Source organism: Podarcis erhardii, assembly GCF_964252035.2.
Source record: "Podarcis erhardii genome assembly, chromosome: 14".
NCBI classification, from domain to species: Eukaryota; Metazoa; Chordata; class Lepidosauria; order Squamata; family Lacertidae; genus Podarcis; species Podarcis erhardii.
In genome coordinates, this window is record NC_138503.1 from 21,948,371 (window position 1) to 21,965,166 (window position 16,796).

Consider the following 16,796-nt stretch of genomic DNA (forward strand, 5'->3'; position numbering starts at 1 on the left):
AATTGATCAAAGGTTAATTCTAAACTTTTACTAATTCCAGGATTGATGGGTGACTTGCACACTCACTCTGGCCTCCAAAATTTATTATATTATAAAGAACACAATATGTGATAACTATAATAAATACTGCTACTGATGTTCCTCAGCATACTATTTTCCTTTCTTCACAAATTGGTGTATTCAGTTCCCTGGTCCAGAATTTCCAAATCCCTTTATTGTATACACTGTGTTATTAGTGGTTACTTAGTCACACTTTCTCCCTCCTTGAGCACAGTAGTTAGTCCAACAACACTTAGCTTTCCCCACACTTTCTTTATCTGATCTGTTTTGGTCTGCAAACCACCCATTAGGAACCACTGTTTTACATAGTTTAATGGCAAATTTACACCATGCATTTAATATATATATATATATATATATATATATATATATATATATATATATATATAAATAAACTTTCTGTTTTACAATTTAGAATATTCATTTAAACAGCCTTAAAATATCAATGACTTCCCTTCTTATCCTTCCATGTTTCATTTTGCATATCACAAATCCCTGCATATTTTCCATAAACTAAACCATTCAGTATTACATTATTACATCCATCAAGACTTATTTGCACTCTTGAATTTAACTTAATGCTGCCATCGTTTTCAAGTGTACACAGTCCCCCCCCCATATATTCAGTAAACATTTTCCAATCTTCTTTAAACATATGTTCTTCTTGTTCTCTTATTCTAGACGCCATACATTTAAAGCACTACAGTGCGGCTTTAAACAATTATAGCTTCTCCCAAAGAATTGAGGGAGCTGTAGTTTGTTTAGGGTTCGGCCAGGAGGCTCTGTGGTCAGCAGCTGGGCTATGTGTGCCTAATGAGACCAACCCCCAAATCAAGGACTCATGGGATATCAGCCATCTAAGCTGTGCACTTCTTACTACAAGGGAGCTGTATTGGGTAAGGGCCATAGCTCAGTGGTAGAGTATCTGCTCTACAGAAGCAAGGAGTTTCCAGGTTTAGTCCCTGACATCTCTAGGTAGATATGGGAATGGTTCCTGCCTAAAGCCCTAGAGAACTGCCACACAGTGTAGACAATACTGAGCTTGATGGGCCGAAGGTCTGATTTAATACAGTGGTACTTTGGTTCCCGAATGGCTTATTTGTTAAACAAATTGGCTCCCGAATGCCACAAACCCAGAAGTAAGTTTGCAAACATTTTTCGAAAGCCGTGGCTTCTGTGGCTTCCGATTGCTGTGGCTTCCGATTGAGTGCAGGAAGCTCCTGCAGCCAATTGGAAGCCGCGCCTTGGTTTTCAAATGGTTTCAGTAGTCAAATGGACTCCCAGAACAGATTAAGTTTGAGAACCAAGGTACAGATACAATGATCTGTATGACAGATACCACATTTACAAGTGCTATAAAAGAGAGAGTGTGTTTAGTTATGTATTTAAATTAGAATTTTATTACCAGTAAAGGTAAAGGGACCCCTGACCATTAGGTCCAGTCGTGGCCGACTCTGGGGTTGCGGCGCTCATCTCGCTTTATTGGCCAAGGGAGCCGGCGTACAGCTTCTGGGTCATGTGGCCAGCATGACTAAGCCGCTTCAGGCGAACCAGAGCAGTGCACAGAAATGCCGTTTTCCTTCCTGCCAGAGCGGTACCTATTTATCTACTTGCACTTTGACATGCTTTTGAACTGCTAGGTTGGCAGGAGCAGGGACCAAGCAACGGGAGCTCACCCCGTCGCGGGGATTCGAACCACCGACCTTCTGATCGGCAAGTCCTAGGCTCTGTGGTTTAACCCACAGCGCCACCCGCGTCCCTTATTACCATTACAGCACTGCCATTACAGCAGTCCAAAAGTACAGTAGCAGGGTATTACATCATAGCATATATAAAGCAGAAAGTAAGTTAAAGAAAGGATGACACACCAGTATAAATGAAGACATCCTCATTTCCCAAGCAGGTGTGGATGACGAATGTCAAGAATAGGAAATAAAATCCCACCGGATGACATGAAAGCATTCTGGAGCCTCCCTGGATATATGCAGTTCATGTTCACATTTTTCTGCAATAGCCAAGTCCAAAGACAAATGTAGATTTTTCAGGGTTTTCCATGGCTGGGCTATTGAAATTCTAGCAGCAGCTAAAAGTTATTTAGAGCAACAAGTTTTCATGTTGTTAGTCCACATATTCAGTGGATATGTTGTGGGGAGACCTAAACCAGTGATTTAATTATTTTAGATATTTCTCGATATCCTTGAGAACAAAATAATGACACCCAAGGGCATTTTCGCCAACGATGGAAGAATGTCCCTCAGGGTCCACAGCTCTGCCAGAAATCCTGTGTTCACCGCAATGTGATAGGAAACATCTGCACAGGTGTACAAATGCCATTTGTGCAGAACCACACATATGGTGAAACAGATTTATAAGGCCTAGCTAACCACAGAGATTTCCATTCAGACTCCTATATTAAGCATTTAAATCCTTCTCCCAAGAACACTTCAGACCCAGCAGGGGACCCAGTGGTAAGTTCTAAAAGCACGATGTAAGTAATAGAGACCAGTACTTTGCCTCTGTGTCCCTGACTCAGTACAATAGATTTATAATTAGTCAGAGATCTAGAAGCTTGCACTCAAAGTAACTGATCTCCCAATGTATGCCAAAGTTGATACTTTTGTAAACAATTGTGAATAGTCTACAGTACAGAGGAAGGCAATTTACAAAACAGCAACATCCTTACTCCTTATGAGACAACATTTCCTGTTCAAAATAAATTCAGGTTTTACTGAGAACAGTGCATTTATAACATCGGAATGACATGAAAATCACTACCCCCCCCCCCGAGTTACGTTTTTGTCTGAATATGGTACCCAAACTGGATTTTTCCTCCATCATTTATGTAAGCAGCATCTTGATAACTGTGAATACAGAGTAGCTCCTAGGAAGAGGGCCTTTCACCCAGTTCCACTTACCCACCCATAATAATCTGTTTCAAAAACAGGTTTTGTAAGTTATGTCAAAGCTGTCTGTGGCACCACGTTCTGTAATAGTAGGGTCTGCTGAGCTGAACTTCCAGAGACTTTCGCCTGTTATGTGTTATTGAATGAGCAGTCATGCTTTTTCATTTCCATGCCAATCTTTTCCATTTCCTGGTTTCCATGCCAGTTTTTCCCATTTCCTGGTTTAAAGAAAAAAGGCTTGAATCAGAGGGAGCTTGTAGGCTATGTAGAACATGACTCAGTGCTTGAGTCGTTTGCATGCAGCAGTTCCCAGGTTCAACCCCCAGCAATCTCCAGATATGGCTGGGAATGTCCCTTCTCTGGAATGTATTTATTATTATTAATTTATTGCATTTATATCCCACTTTTCTCTCCAAGGAGCTCAAGGTGATATACAGTCATACCTCATGTTAGGTTTGCTTCAGGTTGAGCGTTTTCAGGTTGCGTCCCGCAGCGACCCAGAAGTACCAGAACGGGTTACTTCTGGGTTTCGCCGCTCGCGCATGTGCAGATGCACAAAATGACGTCACGCGCAGAAGCGGCTAATCGCGACCCATGCATGCGCAGACATGGTTTGCGTTCTTTTCAAGTTGCGAACGGGCCTCCGGAACGGATCCCATTCGCAACCAGAGGTACCACTGTACATGGTTTTCTCTTCCTCCTTCTCTTCCTTGCTATCTTCGCAATCACTGTGACTGGCCTAAGGTCTCCTAGCAAGTGTTGTGGTTGAGTGGGGATTTGAACCCTGGTCTCTCATCACTCTAACCACTACAGTGACTCACCGCAAGTTAGCATAGACAGTACTGAACTGGATGGGCTTTTGGTCTGACTCTGTATAAGGCAGCCTGCTACTGTGGTAGAATCCTCAATACCTGTCAGTTCGTGTCCAGGTGGGAAATAACTGGGCGAGACTGAGATATGAAGCAAGGCACCCAGTGGTGATATTTATTAATTGCCGCAGCAAGTTCCAAGTCCTCCAAGAAGGAATGGGCTCCATCCAAGGCTCTTCATAATCCTTTTTAAGCTTTTCTTAGGGTGTTTTCCACCCATGTGCACAAGCTTATTTATTACAGCTTAATATTTCTAAAATGTTCATTGTTATTTGTCAAGTGTGCTAAGGGCTGGTTTCTAGCATCTGCTTTGTTCACCAGAAGCTGTCTGCAACTTATTTCTGTTTCTCGCTGGGTAGCTCATGCCCTCCAATAACCGGGGGAGCCAAATGAGAACGCTCATTTTTTGGGTCAGCTGCTCTGGTGCAAACCAGCTGACTCCCACCAGAACGCCAAACCAAAAGGCAGGACATTCCAGGATGTCCCAGCTGAGCAGTATGGTAGCTGGGTACGTGCCTTGTCAGTACAGTGGTACCTCGGGTTAAGTACTTAATTCGTTCCGGAAGTCCGTTCTTAACCTGAAACTGTTCTTAACCTGAAGCACCGCTTTAGCTAATGGGGCCTCCTGCTGCTGCCACGCCGCCGGAGCACGATTTCTGTTCTCATCCTGAAGCAAAGTTCTTAACCTGAAGCACTATTTCTGGGTTGGCGGAGTCTGTAACCTGAAGCATATGTAACCTGAAGCGTATGTAACCCGAGGTACCACTGTACTTTTGTTTTAACCTTTCTATTGAATTTGTTCACTATGCAGAAACAGCTATGACCAAGATGGCTCCTCTCACACTATTTTTATGCCAACATACACCGAAATCCTACCACTGCAATCATAACATCCTTCTGTGCGCTGTCCTATCTAGGGTTTACTCACACATTCACTTTGACAATATCACTTTGGTTTGGAAAAGTAACCCATATTCTTGAGTTTTCAGCTCTGTGGTTTGTTTGGAGGAGACAAACTACGAACTGGATTCAGGAGACATATTAAACCAAAGCATGCATAGCTCAGTTGGTTGGAGTATGATGCTGATAGCACCAAGGTTGCAGGTTCGATCCCCACATGGGACAGCTGCATATTCCAGCATTGCCGGGAGTTGCACTAAGTGATCCTCAGGGTCCATTCCAACTCTACAATTCTATGACTTAGCTGGCAGCAGCAGCAACAGGACCAGAGGCCGTGATTTCCTTAGCAACAGCTTGCATGCTTGCACATTCACACTAGGCCATGCTCTGGCTGGGCATTACTGCAAACTGAGCCTAAATCTGTTTTGCTCTTATCTGCTGTTTCCCAGGGGCTCCTCAGAATTCTCTTGCGTTAAAGTCTTGTCTTTTCGCACAATGAGTATAACATGACATCAGGTTCTAAGGCTGCAGCCGTGTGTGTAGCCTCTTTAAACACAGTGGAATTCTTTTCTGACCAAACATACGCAGGGCTTATGTCTTGAACGCATCCATCTGATTGTTTCATTTGATTATTCCATTCCCACTCCTGCAACACACCCTTCCCCATCTTTCCAGGGTCAGTGTAATGATAGCAGACCTTCCAAGTGTCCCTATTTTCCAGGGATATCCCTGATTTAGAGAAGCTGTCCTGGTTTTTTATTTGATCCCAGAACATCCAGCTTTTCCTTAGGATGCCCCTATTTTCATTGGAGAAATGTTGGAGGGTGTGGTGTTATCCAACCCTTGAGTCGTCTGAAGGCAATCCTGTATAGGAAAGTTTTTTTAATGTTCAATGTTTTATTGTGTTTTTATATATGTTGGAAGCTGCCCAGAGTGCTGGGACAACCCAATAAGATGTGTGGGGTATAATTAGTAAAATTATCAGTATGGAATGGGACATCCATATTTTCATCAGAGAAATGTTGGAGGGTGTGTGATAGAGCTAGCAATTTGTTGATACGCCCTGAATGTTAAGGGCTTGGCAATTTGGGGATTTGCCCTGGAGTCACATAACCTAGGCAGTTCCTTAGGCCCATATTTTTTCTCCTTTCTAGCAGAGAGTCTTGGAGGCTCCTCTGAATAAATCTTCTTTTATAAAAGTGTTCCTCACTCTTGGTGCCTATTGTTGGACCCAGAAACACTGTATGGTATCAGAAAGTTGATAAACATGTTGCATTAACTGGCAGAAACAGGGGTGCCAACTTGAATAAAATATTGGGGGCCCTGGCCCCTTCAAATATTATTTTTTGCGGGGAATGAAGGGACCTCTGTCTCCTATGGGCAGAAAGTCTTCTGGCTGAAGGGCTACAAACAGAAGATAAGAAGCTGTCAGAGCCACACCCAGAGACAGTAAGGTCTACATAACTGATGTTAAACCTTTGCAAAAATGAAAATGCTGCAGCCCCATCAAGCCTGCAGTTGTCAACGGATATTGCAGAAAACTGGAGAAAGTTTAGACAAAGATTTCCACTGTAGGTACCTGGCAGCAATAGGGACTGAAGGAAAAACTGATACGATCAGTTGCTGTGGTAGGAGAGGAGGCCCTAGACATTTATAATAACTAGGCTCGCTGAAGGAGAGAACATGAAGCTGAATGTAATTATTGAGAAGTATGAAGGGTGCTGCATGCCTAAAAAGAATGAGACTTTGGGAAGGGGGTGGAATAAGTTATTCAGGTGTATACGAAAAGCGGAGCAAACGATCAATACGTAACAAAATTAAGAAAGCTGTGAGTAAGAATTGTGCTTTTGCGGACCTGGGAAAGAGTTCGATAAGGGACAGAATTATTTGTGGTATCAAAGATAATGTCATTGGAGAGCGGCCGCATTTAGTCTCCTGTCTAGCTGCTGCATTCTGGAATAGTTGTAGTTTCCGGGTCACCTTCAGAGGTAGCCCCATGTAGAGCACGTTGCAGTAGTCCAGTGCAGTATTTCCTAGGTGGTCACCCGGTGTCTGTGTTCCTTTGAGAAGCAAGACACAGCGGAGGCTGTTGTAGCTTTAAGAAACATGGTTTATTCACAAACCTTTAGTTTGCATGGAGCGAGTACAGAACTTGCAACATAGTCATATCGAGAGGGGCTTGTTACCCACAGCAGTGCAGCACCACAGCAGTCCAAGGCATATTTTCCAGCCTCCCCCCCACCCAAAAATGGTTCCTTCACCACCTCCTGGTATCACCCCTTCATTCTCCTGTTCCTAAAAACTAAGCCTCCTTTATTTATTTCCATGCTAAAACCCAGCTCTTTTGATGTTTAGAAGCACTAATAATGGTTAATCCTGCTTTTGGGAACCCGTAGCAAAGGAGTTCACCAGATTTCATCAACACTTGTTGATTGACTAGGATTAAAGGCACACACTTGGGACATTGATGTAGTTTAATTAACTCGCCACATGCTAATTGCTGATGCTAATAAGTTGTTGTTGGCATCAATCTGTCTTGAGAGACTTGAGAGACTATGGAATGCACCTCAGAGGCCTAAGATTAATCACCATATGGCAACTATAGTAGAAGTTTGTTCACTTGCTTAAAATACAGGTAATGTCAACAACCAGGGCCACTGAATCCACACCCAGCTCCTCAAAGGAACCAGAAGATAGGAACTGACTTATTTACAAGGCATTCCAAAGATTACTTAATATAGGGCTGCCATACAGAAGGGAATTTCCGGAAAGCGGCAAGTAAACCGAGAAATCATGTTTTCGTTAAAAAATGGATTTTTACTTCTTGAAATATGGCAACCGCAACTTAATAGTCACAGATTATTGTTCTCTCTTTCTATAAATATGCACACTGCAGAGTACCAGCAGTAAATCAGTGGCTGCCAGCCTGACAGGGACCTTTGCCAGGCATGGTGTTCCCAATGAAGTGTTCAGCAACAATGTTCCACATTTGCTCAACCATTTTAATGGGAAGGTTATTAGAGCTAATTTGCAGAAACCTGAAGATTTACTACACCCTACAACTAATGAAAGTCCCAAAAGAATGAAGGAAACCCAAAAGATAATATTTTGACCAGAACTTAAGCCAGGAGACAAGGTTTGCCTGATAAATTATTCCACAGGCACTTGGGACCAAAGGTGTACAGTGGTACCTCGGGTTAAGAACTTAATCAGTTCTGAAGGTCCGTTCTTAACCTGAAGCTGTGCTTAACCTGAGGTACCACTTTAGCTAATGGGGCCTCCCACTGCCGCCTGCGCCGCATGATTTCTGTTCTCATCCTGAAGCAAAGTTATTAAGCTGAGGTACTACTTCTGAGTTAGCAGAGTCTGTAATCTGAAGCGGCTGTAACTTGAAGCGTCTGTAACCCGAGGTACCACTGTACAGTTGTACACCATCTATATCCAAAGTTTTAGGTCTTTCAGAGGAACAATAGAAACTTTGTGTCCCATAACAGTTGTGGTTAATGAGCCTTCCCTGAATGTTTCCCAGAAGTATCAGAAAGTACTGATTCTGGCTACAGTCAACCAATTAGTAACTCATCATGTCAAGAACAATCTGATAGCAGAGCCAGCTGGATCACTATGATGGACAAACACAGACATGTTCTACCATAAAGATAAAATCTCCAGAATGGCTTATAGAGATGTGTTAAAATGTATTATGTACCATAATTCATTAGCCAAGATCAGTTATTTCCCATAGTAGATGTTTATACAGTTTATGCAGCATAATGACCATACATATCTATAATAATAATATTAAGGTTTCCCCCATATTTGTTCACGTTTCATAACTTGTTAAAAGGGGGAAGTGTAATGATAGAGCTTGATAACTTGTTGACACTCTCTTAATGTTAAGGCAGTCTGAGGACTTTCCCCTGGCTCTGAGCCTTCTTCCCTTGGGGGGGGGGGTTCCCCAGCTGGCTCCTCCCACATTTCCTCTGTGTCCAACCAGTCTGGGACATGATGGTGCAACATGCAGGCCATTAAAACATCAAGTTGCACTTTTCTGCTTCTCTTTAGAGACCTCTGCTATATTCATTTGATTTGCAGTTTGTGATTAAAAACAGTGCACCATTTCATTAATTTCCTTGTAAAAAAATAAGTAAATTCTCAGATCCCTCCCCCCACCCTACCCCAGTCTTTTGGTGTCTTGTGTCTTACATACTGGAGTTGTAGACCGTTTCAAGGATATTTATTTATTTATTTATTTATTTATTTATTTATTTATTTATTTGCAATCAAGCGATTTATAAATTTTATGAAATAAATATAAACAAACAAACATGGGTGTCCTTATATTGTTAGAATGGATCTGCATGGGGTAAACAAGGTTGGGTCATTTAGTTTTGTGCTGGGTGTGTCACAGCCTCTGGGCCAGTTTCACCTCCCGATGTTTAATCCATCTGTTTTAGCATAAGCTGCTTGTGGATGCAAGCTGAATTGCATATCTGTTTATTCTGATTGCAGGTAAGCCTGGGCGGCATTCAGCTAAGCTTTACTCAGAGTATACTCACTGAGGATAACAGGCATGACTAAGCTTGGTCCATTAATTTCAGTGGGTCTACTCTGAGTGAAGCATAGCTGAATACCGACCATACATCTCTTATTATTTTTCAGAGTTGTGTGGTTTCAAGTTGTGAAAGCTCATCTTGAATGTAATGCTGAGGTTGCATAATCAACATGACTTCATTTTGGACGTTTGCTGATGCCTATCTTTTCAAAAAGTTGTAATATACTCCTCAGTATTGGCAGTAGTAAAGCATGCCAGGGCAAGTAGATAAAGAGGTACCGCTGTGGCGGGAAGGTAAATGGCATTTCCATGCACTCTGGTTTCCGTCACAGTGTCCCGGTGCACGAGAAGCGGTTTAGTCATGCTGGCCACATGATCCGGAAAGCTTTCTGTGGACAAACGCTGGCTCCATTGGCCTGAAAGCAAGATGAGCACCGCAACCCAGGAATCGCTTTTGACTGGACTTAACCATCCAGGAGTTCTTTACCTTTACTTTTTACCTCTCACAGTTGCCAACCAGATTCTTGTGAGAAGGCTGCAAGCAAGACCTGAGCACTTGTACATCCTCCTCTCCTGCAGTTTGGGGGCATTATGTCTCTGAATTGGTATTCAGAGACATAATGCCCCCAACTGTAGAGGTAGAATCATAGGATTATAAAGTTGTAAGGGGTACCGAGGGTCATCTAGTCTAACCTCCTGCAGTGCAGGAATCTCAACATGCGGTTCCCCCATCCAATTTGAAAACATGCTGGAAGGTGCTTAGCTTTGCCAATGTGCTAGCAGTCTTATTGCTGCACCATTCCTCTTTTAAAGACACCAAAGTCAGTGGCCATCACTGCCAGATGAGCGGAAATTGCTAAAAATGTCCGGGGGGGGGGCATTTTTTTGTTTTGCTTTTGGGAATTTGACAACTTTGGAAGGAAAAATAAAAGCTCAACAACTTTTCTGTCCAAATTTTCACTGTTTGAAATACAGTGGTACCTCTAGATATGAACGGGATCCATTCCGGAGCCCCGTTCGCATCTAGAGGTAAACGCAACTAGCGATGGCATGTCTGCGCATGCACACGTCGCTTTTCGTCACTTCTGCGCATGCGTGTGGCGTCATTTTGAGTGTATGCGCATGTGCAAGCTGCGAAACCCAGAAGTAACGTGCTCCGTTACTTCCGGGTTGCCGAGGAGCACAACTCAAACGCGCTCAACTCGAAGCGTATTTAACCCGAGGTATGACTGTATGGCAACCCTTGCGAGAGCCCACAGCATGGGCATTCTTCCAAACTGCAGTTCTGATCACTCACCACTCGGGGCAGCCATATACAAGGCTAAAGTTTCCAGCTCCTGATAGTATGCTCAGTGGCGGAGGAACCTTTTTCGGCACCCGGGGCGGCGCAGCCCACACAGACTGCACATGTGCAGCATCCCATGCGTGCGCACTCCATACGGAATGCCATACATGCATAGCCCTTACAGACAACGTGTGAGAGCGGCAGCCCGTACGGACGCCATGCGAGCGGCACCCATATGGACTGCGGGCGCCCTCGGCTGCTCTACAGCTGGGAGGAGGCAGGAGCCATTTTGTCACCCCTCCCAGAGTGGCACCCGGGGCAGCCCGACCTCTCCAATCCCCCTTCCTACACAACTGAGTATGCTCCCCTTTTGTTTTGTGATAAGGCTGCCTTATGGATCAGCTGCTTGTTTATTAAAAGTGCCCAAAGTCCTGTTAAACTTCTGAAGTCCCGCTGAGAAGTGTGGCAATACACTGGTGTGCAGCGTGACTTGTTGTAATATAACTGCCTCAGCATCCTTTTGCCTAGCCAGAAGGACGAGTCTAGCCTGCTGTACTCCTTTCATTTCTGGGTTATTGGAGAACAAGTTGCAGAGCCACCTGGTGCTCTGCCTGTAGCCAGGGCTCTGTGGTTCTTTGGCAGCCAGAAAAGCTGGTTTCTGTGACTTCAGTTGTGCAGATGCTCTCTTTTTGCATCATTTAGCCTGCAATGGTTTCTTGCCAGTTTGCCCTTCTGAAAACTGCAAAGCTCTGTGATGTTTGAATGCTGGCGGGGTCAATATAGTAAGCGTGATCCTTCTACATTCCTTGCAATAGAATCAAAGAATTGTAGACTTGGAAGGGATACCGAGGGTCATCTAGTGACTAGTCCAACCCCCTGCAATGCAGGAATCTCAACTAAAGTATCCGTTACAGATGGCCATCCAACCTCTGCTTAAAAACCTCCAAGGAAGGAGAGTCCACAACCTCCCAGGGGAGTCTGTTCCACTGTCAAACAGCTCTTACTGATGTTTAGTTGGAATCTCCTTTCTTGTTGCTTGAATCCATTGGTTTGAGATGTACCCTCCAGAGCTGGAGAAAACAAGCTTGTGACTGTGTGTGTGTGCGCACGTGCGCACGTGCCTCCAGGAAAGGGAATCCTATCATGATCACCTTACCCCAAATGTGTCCACTCATCAGCTTCAGTCAGCAGAACTGACACTATTACAGAAGCCACCTTAGACCCATTCCACCTTTGTAAGAACCTGATATTTTAGTGTGGCAGCACCTCCCCTTTGTAACTCCCTTACTATTGATATCCGGCAGGTGCTTTCACTGTACTCTTAATGATATCTGCTAAAAACATCTTTGTTTAGACAAGCCTGTACAGATGTTGAGAAAGTTGATGTGAGTCTTAATCTGTTTTTTTAAAAAAATCTTTAATCTGTTTTTAATCTTAAACTTTTTTTTTTAATGTCCTAAATAATTGTTGTTAATTTTTCTTATTGATGATCTTATTGTTGTTTTTGTAAACCACTTCGAAGTTTATTTTTACAATCAAATGGCGTGTAAATTTTATGAAGTAAAATTAGCTGCATATGTAATTTCAATTGTTTCCCCACACTTTGGGGAGTGTAGAGCTTTTTACCGTATGTATGCAACATTTCACTGTTTTCATTCAGCACTTGGCCAGTGGAGGCCCAATTTATGTGGGCGAATGAAGCTCTGCCCCACCAACCTCTGTTAGCTGCCCGGCAGCCCCCTACCTGCCTTGTTACTTACAACCAGATGGGGGCAAAAAGAAAAAAAATGTTGCCTCTGCCTGTCATTGGCTCTGGCGCCCCCTACTTTTGGGCTCCCTGCTTTCTGCCCTGCCAGGCACGAAGGGCACCAGCTACTATGGCACTTGATGAATTCATGGAGGGTAAGGCTGTCACTGGCTATGAGTCATGATGGCTACCTCTGCTATCAGAACTTAGATAGTGATATGCAGATTAAATGGGAAGGGGCTATGCAAAAAGGGACTGACTCCATTCTCATTGACTCCTATCAAGATCTGTGGGGTCAAGTAAATTTGGGGGTGCTGTCTAAGAATGGGATGGGGAATCTGGGGGAGGGGTAAAATCTGTCTTCTGCCCCTAGGCAGTGGGTGGCCTAGCTTTTCGCCTGCCACAATGACTGGCATTGTGTCAGTTTTCAGATATTTCAGTGGACTTTCAAATGTTACAGAATTACGCCCCAAAGGCCTCCTTTTCATATTGTGTTCTGACTTCTGTCAGACCTGCCTTTGTTTTCTGTGGGAGTTTACTATTACTGATATAAATTTTTTGTTAAGTCATTTTCTCTCACACACAAGCACACCATCGGTTGTGACTGGCATGCTTAAAAACCCTTTATCTTAAAGCCTATGTCTAAACAGCCTCTTTAAAAGGCTGGCTTCATTATCGTGGCATCTGCTCACCGTGAATGAGTGCCTTTCAGAAGTCCCCATTATAAAGTTCAGCCTGCTCTGGTTTATAGTTCAGTAATAAAAATTTGCTCAAGGCTGTAAGTTGGGGATACAAAGCATTTCTTCATACAACAATTGCGGTTGTTTTTTATAAGGTATTGATGCATGGCACTCTTACAAAAGTTGTTCAGTATGACTTGAGCTTTACCTCATAGATTTATTTATTTTTAAAAAAATGTTTCAAATGTTTGACATGCTGGCTGCTTTGCATAGGAATCTATCTGTATACACACGAAAACACACACAAAAATCCCTAAAGGCAAAGGGTGAGGGTCCCATCCTCTCTCTCTCAAGCTTCTCTCTACCTACAGAATCCTCCACCCCGTCCTCCTCTTTTTCCTCTTCAGCAGACAGGAACTCCCATCCCAAACCTGCCCCTGAAACACAAGCATGAAGCATTATCACAGTCCAGTGACACATTCCAGACAGGCAAAAGCACTTGAGGCTGCATAGTAGAGGCAGTGAAACATGCAGCCTAGTGGCAGGGATCATGGTCTGGGGAGAGACCCAGGGCCAGACAGAGAGGGCTCAAGGGCCGCATTCAGCCCCTGTAAGAACACCAGATGAGCCTGCTGGACCAGGCCAATGGCACATCAATTCCAGCATCCATCCTGTTGCACCTTAGTATTGCGCAAACCCATCTTAACAATGCAGTTAATTTTACTAGCAGAATAATTTCTTGCCATAGCTTATGCAAAAAAGTCATTTCTATCAGGTGCTTTCCCACATTTTGGCAAGAGGTATTCAAGCATGTGTATGGATGGAATTCAGATAAGCAAGTATCACTTCAAGTGGTACATTAGAAGTCCTCTTTGTTGTGTGTGCATTAGTGCTAATGCTGGAGTCACACATATGTCTGCAGTTGAGGACGTGCACAGGAATGGGAGAGAAATTTGATTCAGTTTGCATTTAAAGGTGAACCTACCTAATTTGTACATTCTGAAACAGTATATGAACTGAAACATAGCCTTCTTTGAAATGGGCCTGTCTCCAAATTGTGCAATGCAAGCAGCAAATACCAAAATAATAATAAAAATGCACGTATTTGTGTAAAGTGTGCATAAAAACGTATATATTAGTGAAAATAATACCCAAGAATGCACCACATTAGGGAAAATTGCTTTGCAAAAATGCATATACTGGGCAAAATTGCATGAAGACACATATATTAGGAGAAATTCGTACTAAAATACTGGCCTTAAAAAATAAATCACAAATAATAAAGTTATAAAATAAAAATTAGGAAGTCACACACGGGTGAAGGGAAGACATAGGGTAAAATAAGAAGCAAGTAAGAAATGACTAGATGTTGGTACATAATGAAATGAAAAATGTGAATTTACAAGTATAATGTATATGTAATATTATGTAGACATTTTGTATATGTATTGAGATATCAATCAATCAATCAAATAAATCACCAACAAGGAAATATTGAGAACTCATATGGAGAACCTCCATGCACCCATTATGGGGCACAGGCTCAAGAGTCAGGGTCTGACTTGTACCAAGAAAAATTATCCTTGTAACTGATGTAGAGAAATGCCCTTAGCAGGAGAGGACAGCATGACGAGACAGAGGTGCTCATCTGATCTCCCGGCAGGTGAGTCACTGCTATTTAGCAAGGAGGGGCAAATCACACCGGCAGACGCAGCCTGGTGTTTCTACCAGTGCATTTGCGTCTCTCCTGCTTCTCACTGCCTCACCCATTTCCTCCTCCCAGGTGAACGTTGTCGCCCCACCACAACTTCCACTACTGATACTTAGATGTGTATATACTTGTAAATTGATTTGCATTGTTTAGTTGGCATGCAGTTGCAGAAGATTTTGTCGTGTTCATGTCTAAATGTTACAAAGCAGTTGCAGTCTCAGTGTGTGTGTTTGTTGATAGACTAGCATGGACTAATTTGCCTTCTTTTCCTTCCACTCAGAATGGCACACATAATAAAATTCGTGAATAGCTGGTTTTGGTGGGAGAACATCTGGATGCCTGCCAACTGTAGCTGGTCGGACTATGAAGATCGCAATGGATACATCTTTCCGAAACCACACCAGTTATTGGTCACAATTCCATATGCTTTTGGGATGTTGGCTCTTAGGTTCTTTGTTGAAAGGTATCTATTTCTCTTTTACTTTTATCTATTGCTTTTCCAAAGCTCCAAGAATGTGAAGGCAATGGGAAGATTGCTTCAAATTGCCCGCATGTAGCTGTAATGTTACGAAGCTGCGTGTAGCTTCATTAGAATTTTTTCTTGTTTGGTTTTGAAGCCTCTTGAAGTAAGTGCCTTGCTCCTTTTCCCCATTCTGTTTCTAGCTGAATAGATTTTTGTAGCATTGAGGTGAGGAGCTTATACCTTAGACCACATGCCTCCCAAGGAGCAGGTCAGGATCTAAAACAGAGGTGTGGCCCAACCTAGAGCAGGTTACTGCATATATTATTACTATTATTATTATTATTATTATTATTATTATTATTATTATTAAAGATAAGGTGGTGTTGAAAGACAAAGATGAAGGCATATGTAAAGAAAGAATTTGAGGGATAAAATACCATAAAACAAAAGTTGCATGCATTAATTCACAGTAATAAGCACCAAGATAGGAATCAATGGCATATATTATTATTATTATTATTATTATTATTATTATTATTATTATTATTATTTAATAATACAATAAGTATATAATTATATAATTATATAATTAATATATAATAATAATAATAATTAATTATTATATAATAATAATAATAATAATAATAATAATAATAATAATAATAATACCTCACCCATCCTTCTGGGTTACCCCAGCTAAGGCTGACCTCACTACTTTATTTATTCATTTTATTTAAGTTTCAGCAATGGAAATGAAGTCTTTTGCTATTGCACTGTCATGTCTTAAAATATTTACAGAAAAATGAATGAAGAATATAATATTTCAACTTTGACTTCTTGGGAGGAGGGGGAAGTACATGGAAGCACCTGCCCAGATCGGGGCTTAGCTGAAAGCCAGGAAGGGGTGAAGCCTCCAGTTCTCCTACCCAGGCCATCAGTCTGATCTGCTGCATTGCTGAAGCAACATCTCTTGGCCACAGTCCAGGCATCCTTCTCTGGAGAAATTAGCTGGAAAGAGATGGGAGCAATTATATATATGGATATATCAGAAGCAGTTTGTTTGGCAGGTGTGGAACTGCTATGCTAACTTCTTGGCAGGTGCGTGCTGCTACTTATGAGCAGGGAGGGATGAGGTGGCAGAGAGGCAAATGCACCAGCAGAGCCAATCTGGGAGGTTCCTAAACTTTGCACCGTTCTGACCTCTGCACCGCCTCACCTATTTCCCTCCTGGTAAGCAATAGCAATCCTCTTTCTGTGAAGCCAGCGCAGTGGCTCCACCCGTCATGTTGTCTCTCTTCTTATCCAGCAGTACAGTGGTACCTTGGTTCTCAAACTTAATTCGTTCTGGAAGCCCGTTCCAAAACCAAGGTGCGCTTTCTCATAGAAAGTAATGCAAAACGGATTAATCTGTTCCAGACTTTTAAAAACAACTCCTAAACAGCAATTTAACATGAATTTTACTATCTAACGAGACCACTGAGCCCTAAAGTGAAAGTAATAATCAATGTACTGTACTATAAAATAAATAAGACAGTATTGTAGATGTTAAAAATTGAAATTGAAATTTTTTCTTACCTTTACTGATGATAGTCATTGTTTGGATGGGGGGCTTTTATCCATTTCCAC

At 42.5% G+C, this 16,796-nt stretch overlaps 1 protein-coding gene across 3 annotated transcripts in view; it reads left to right on the top strand.

Moving 5' to 3' along the window:
• Positions 1–16,796, top strand: part of LOC309328664 (ceramide synthase 3-like) — a 92,098-nt gene that overhangs the window by 41,333 nt on the left and 33,969 nt on the right. For all 3 annotated transcript variants that reach the window (XM_081838852.1, XM_081838853.1, XM_081838855.1), the window contains one exon: positions 14,988–15,170. In XM_081838852.1, coding sequence (XP_081694978.1) covers positions 14,988–15,170 — 183 coding nt within the window. The remainder of the gene's footprint in view (positions 1–14,987; positions 15,171–16,796) is intronic.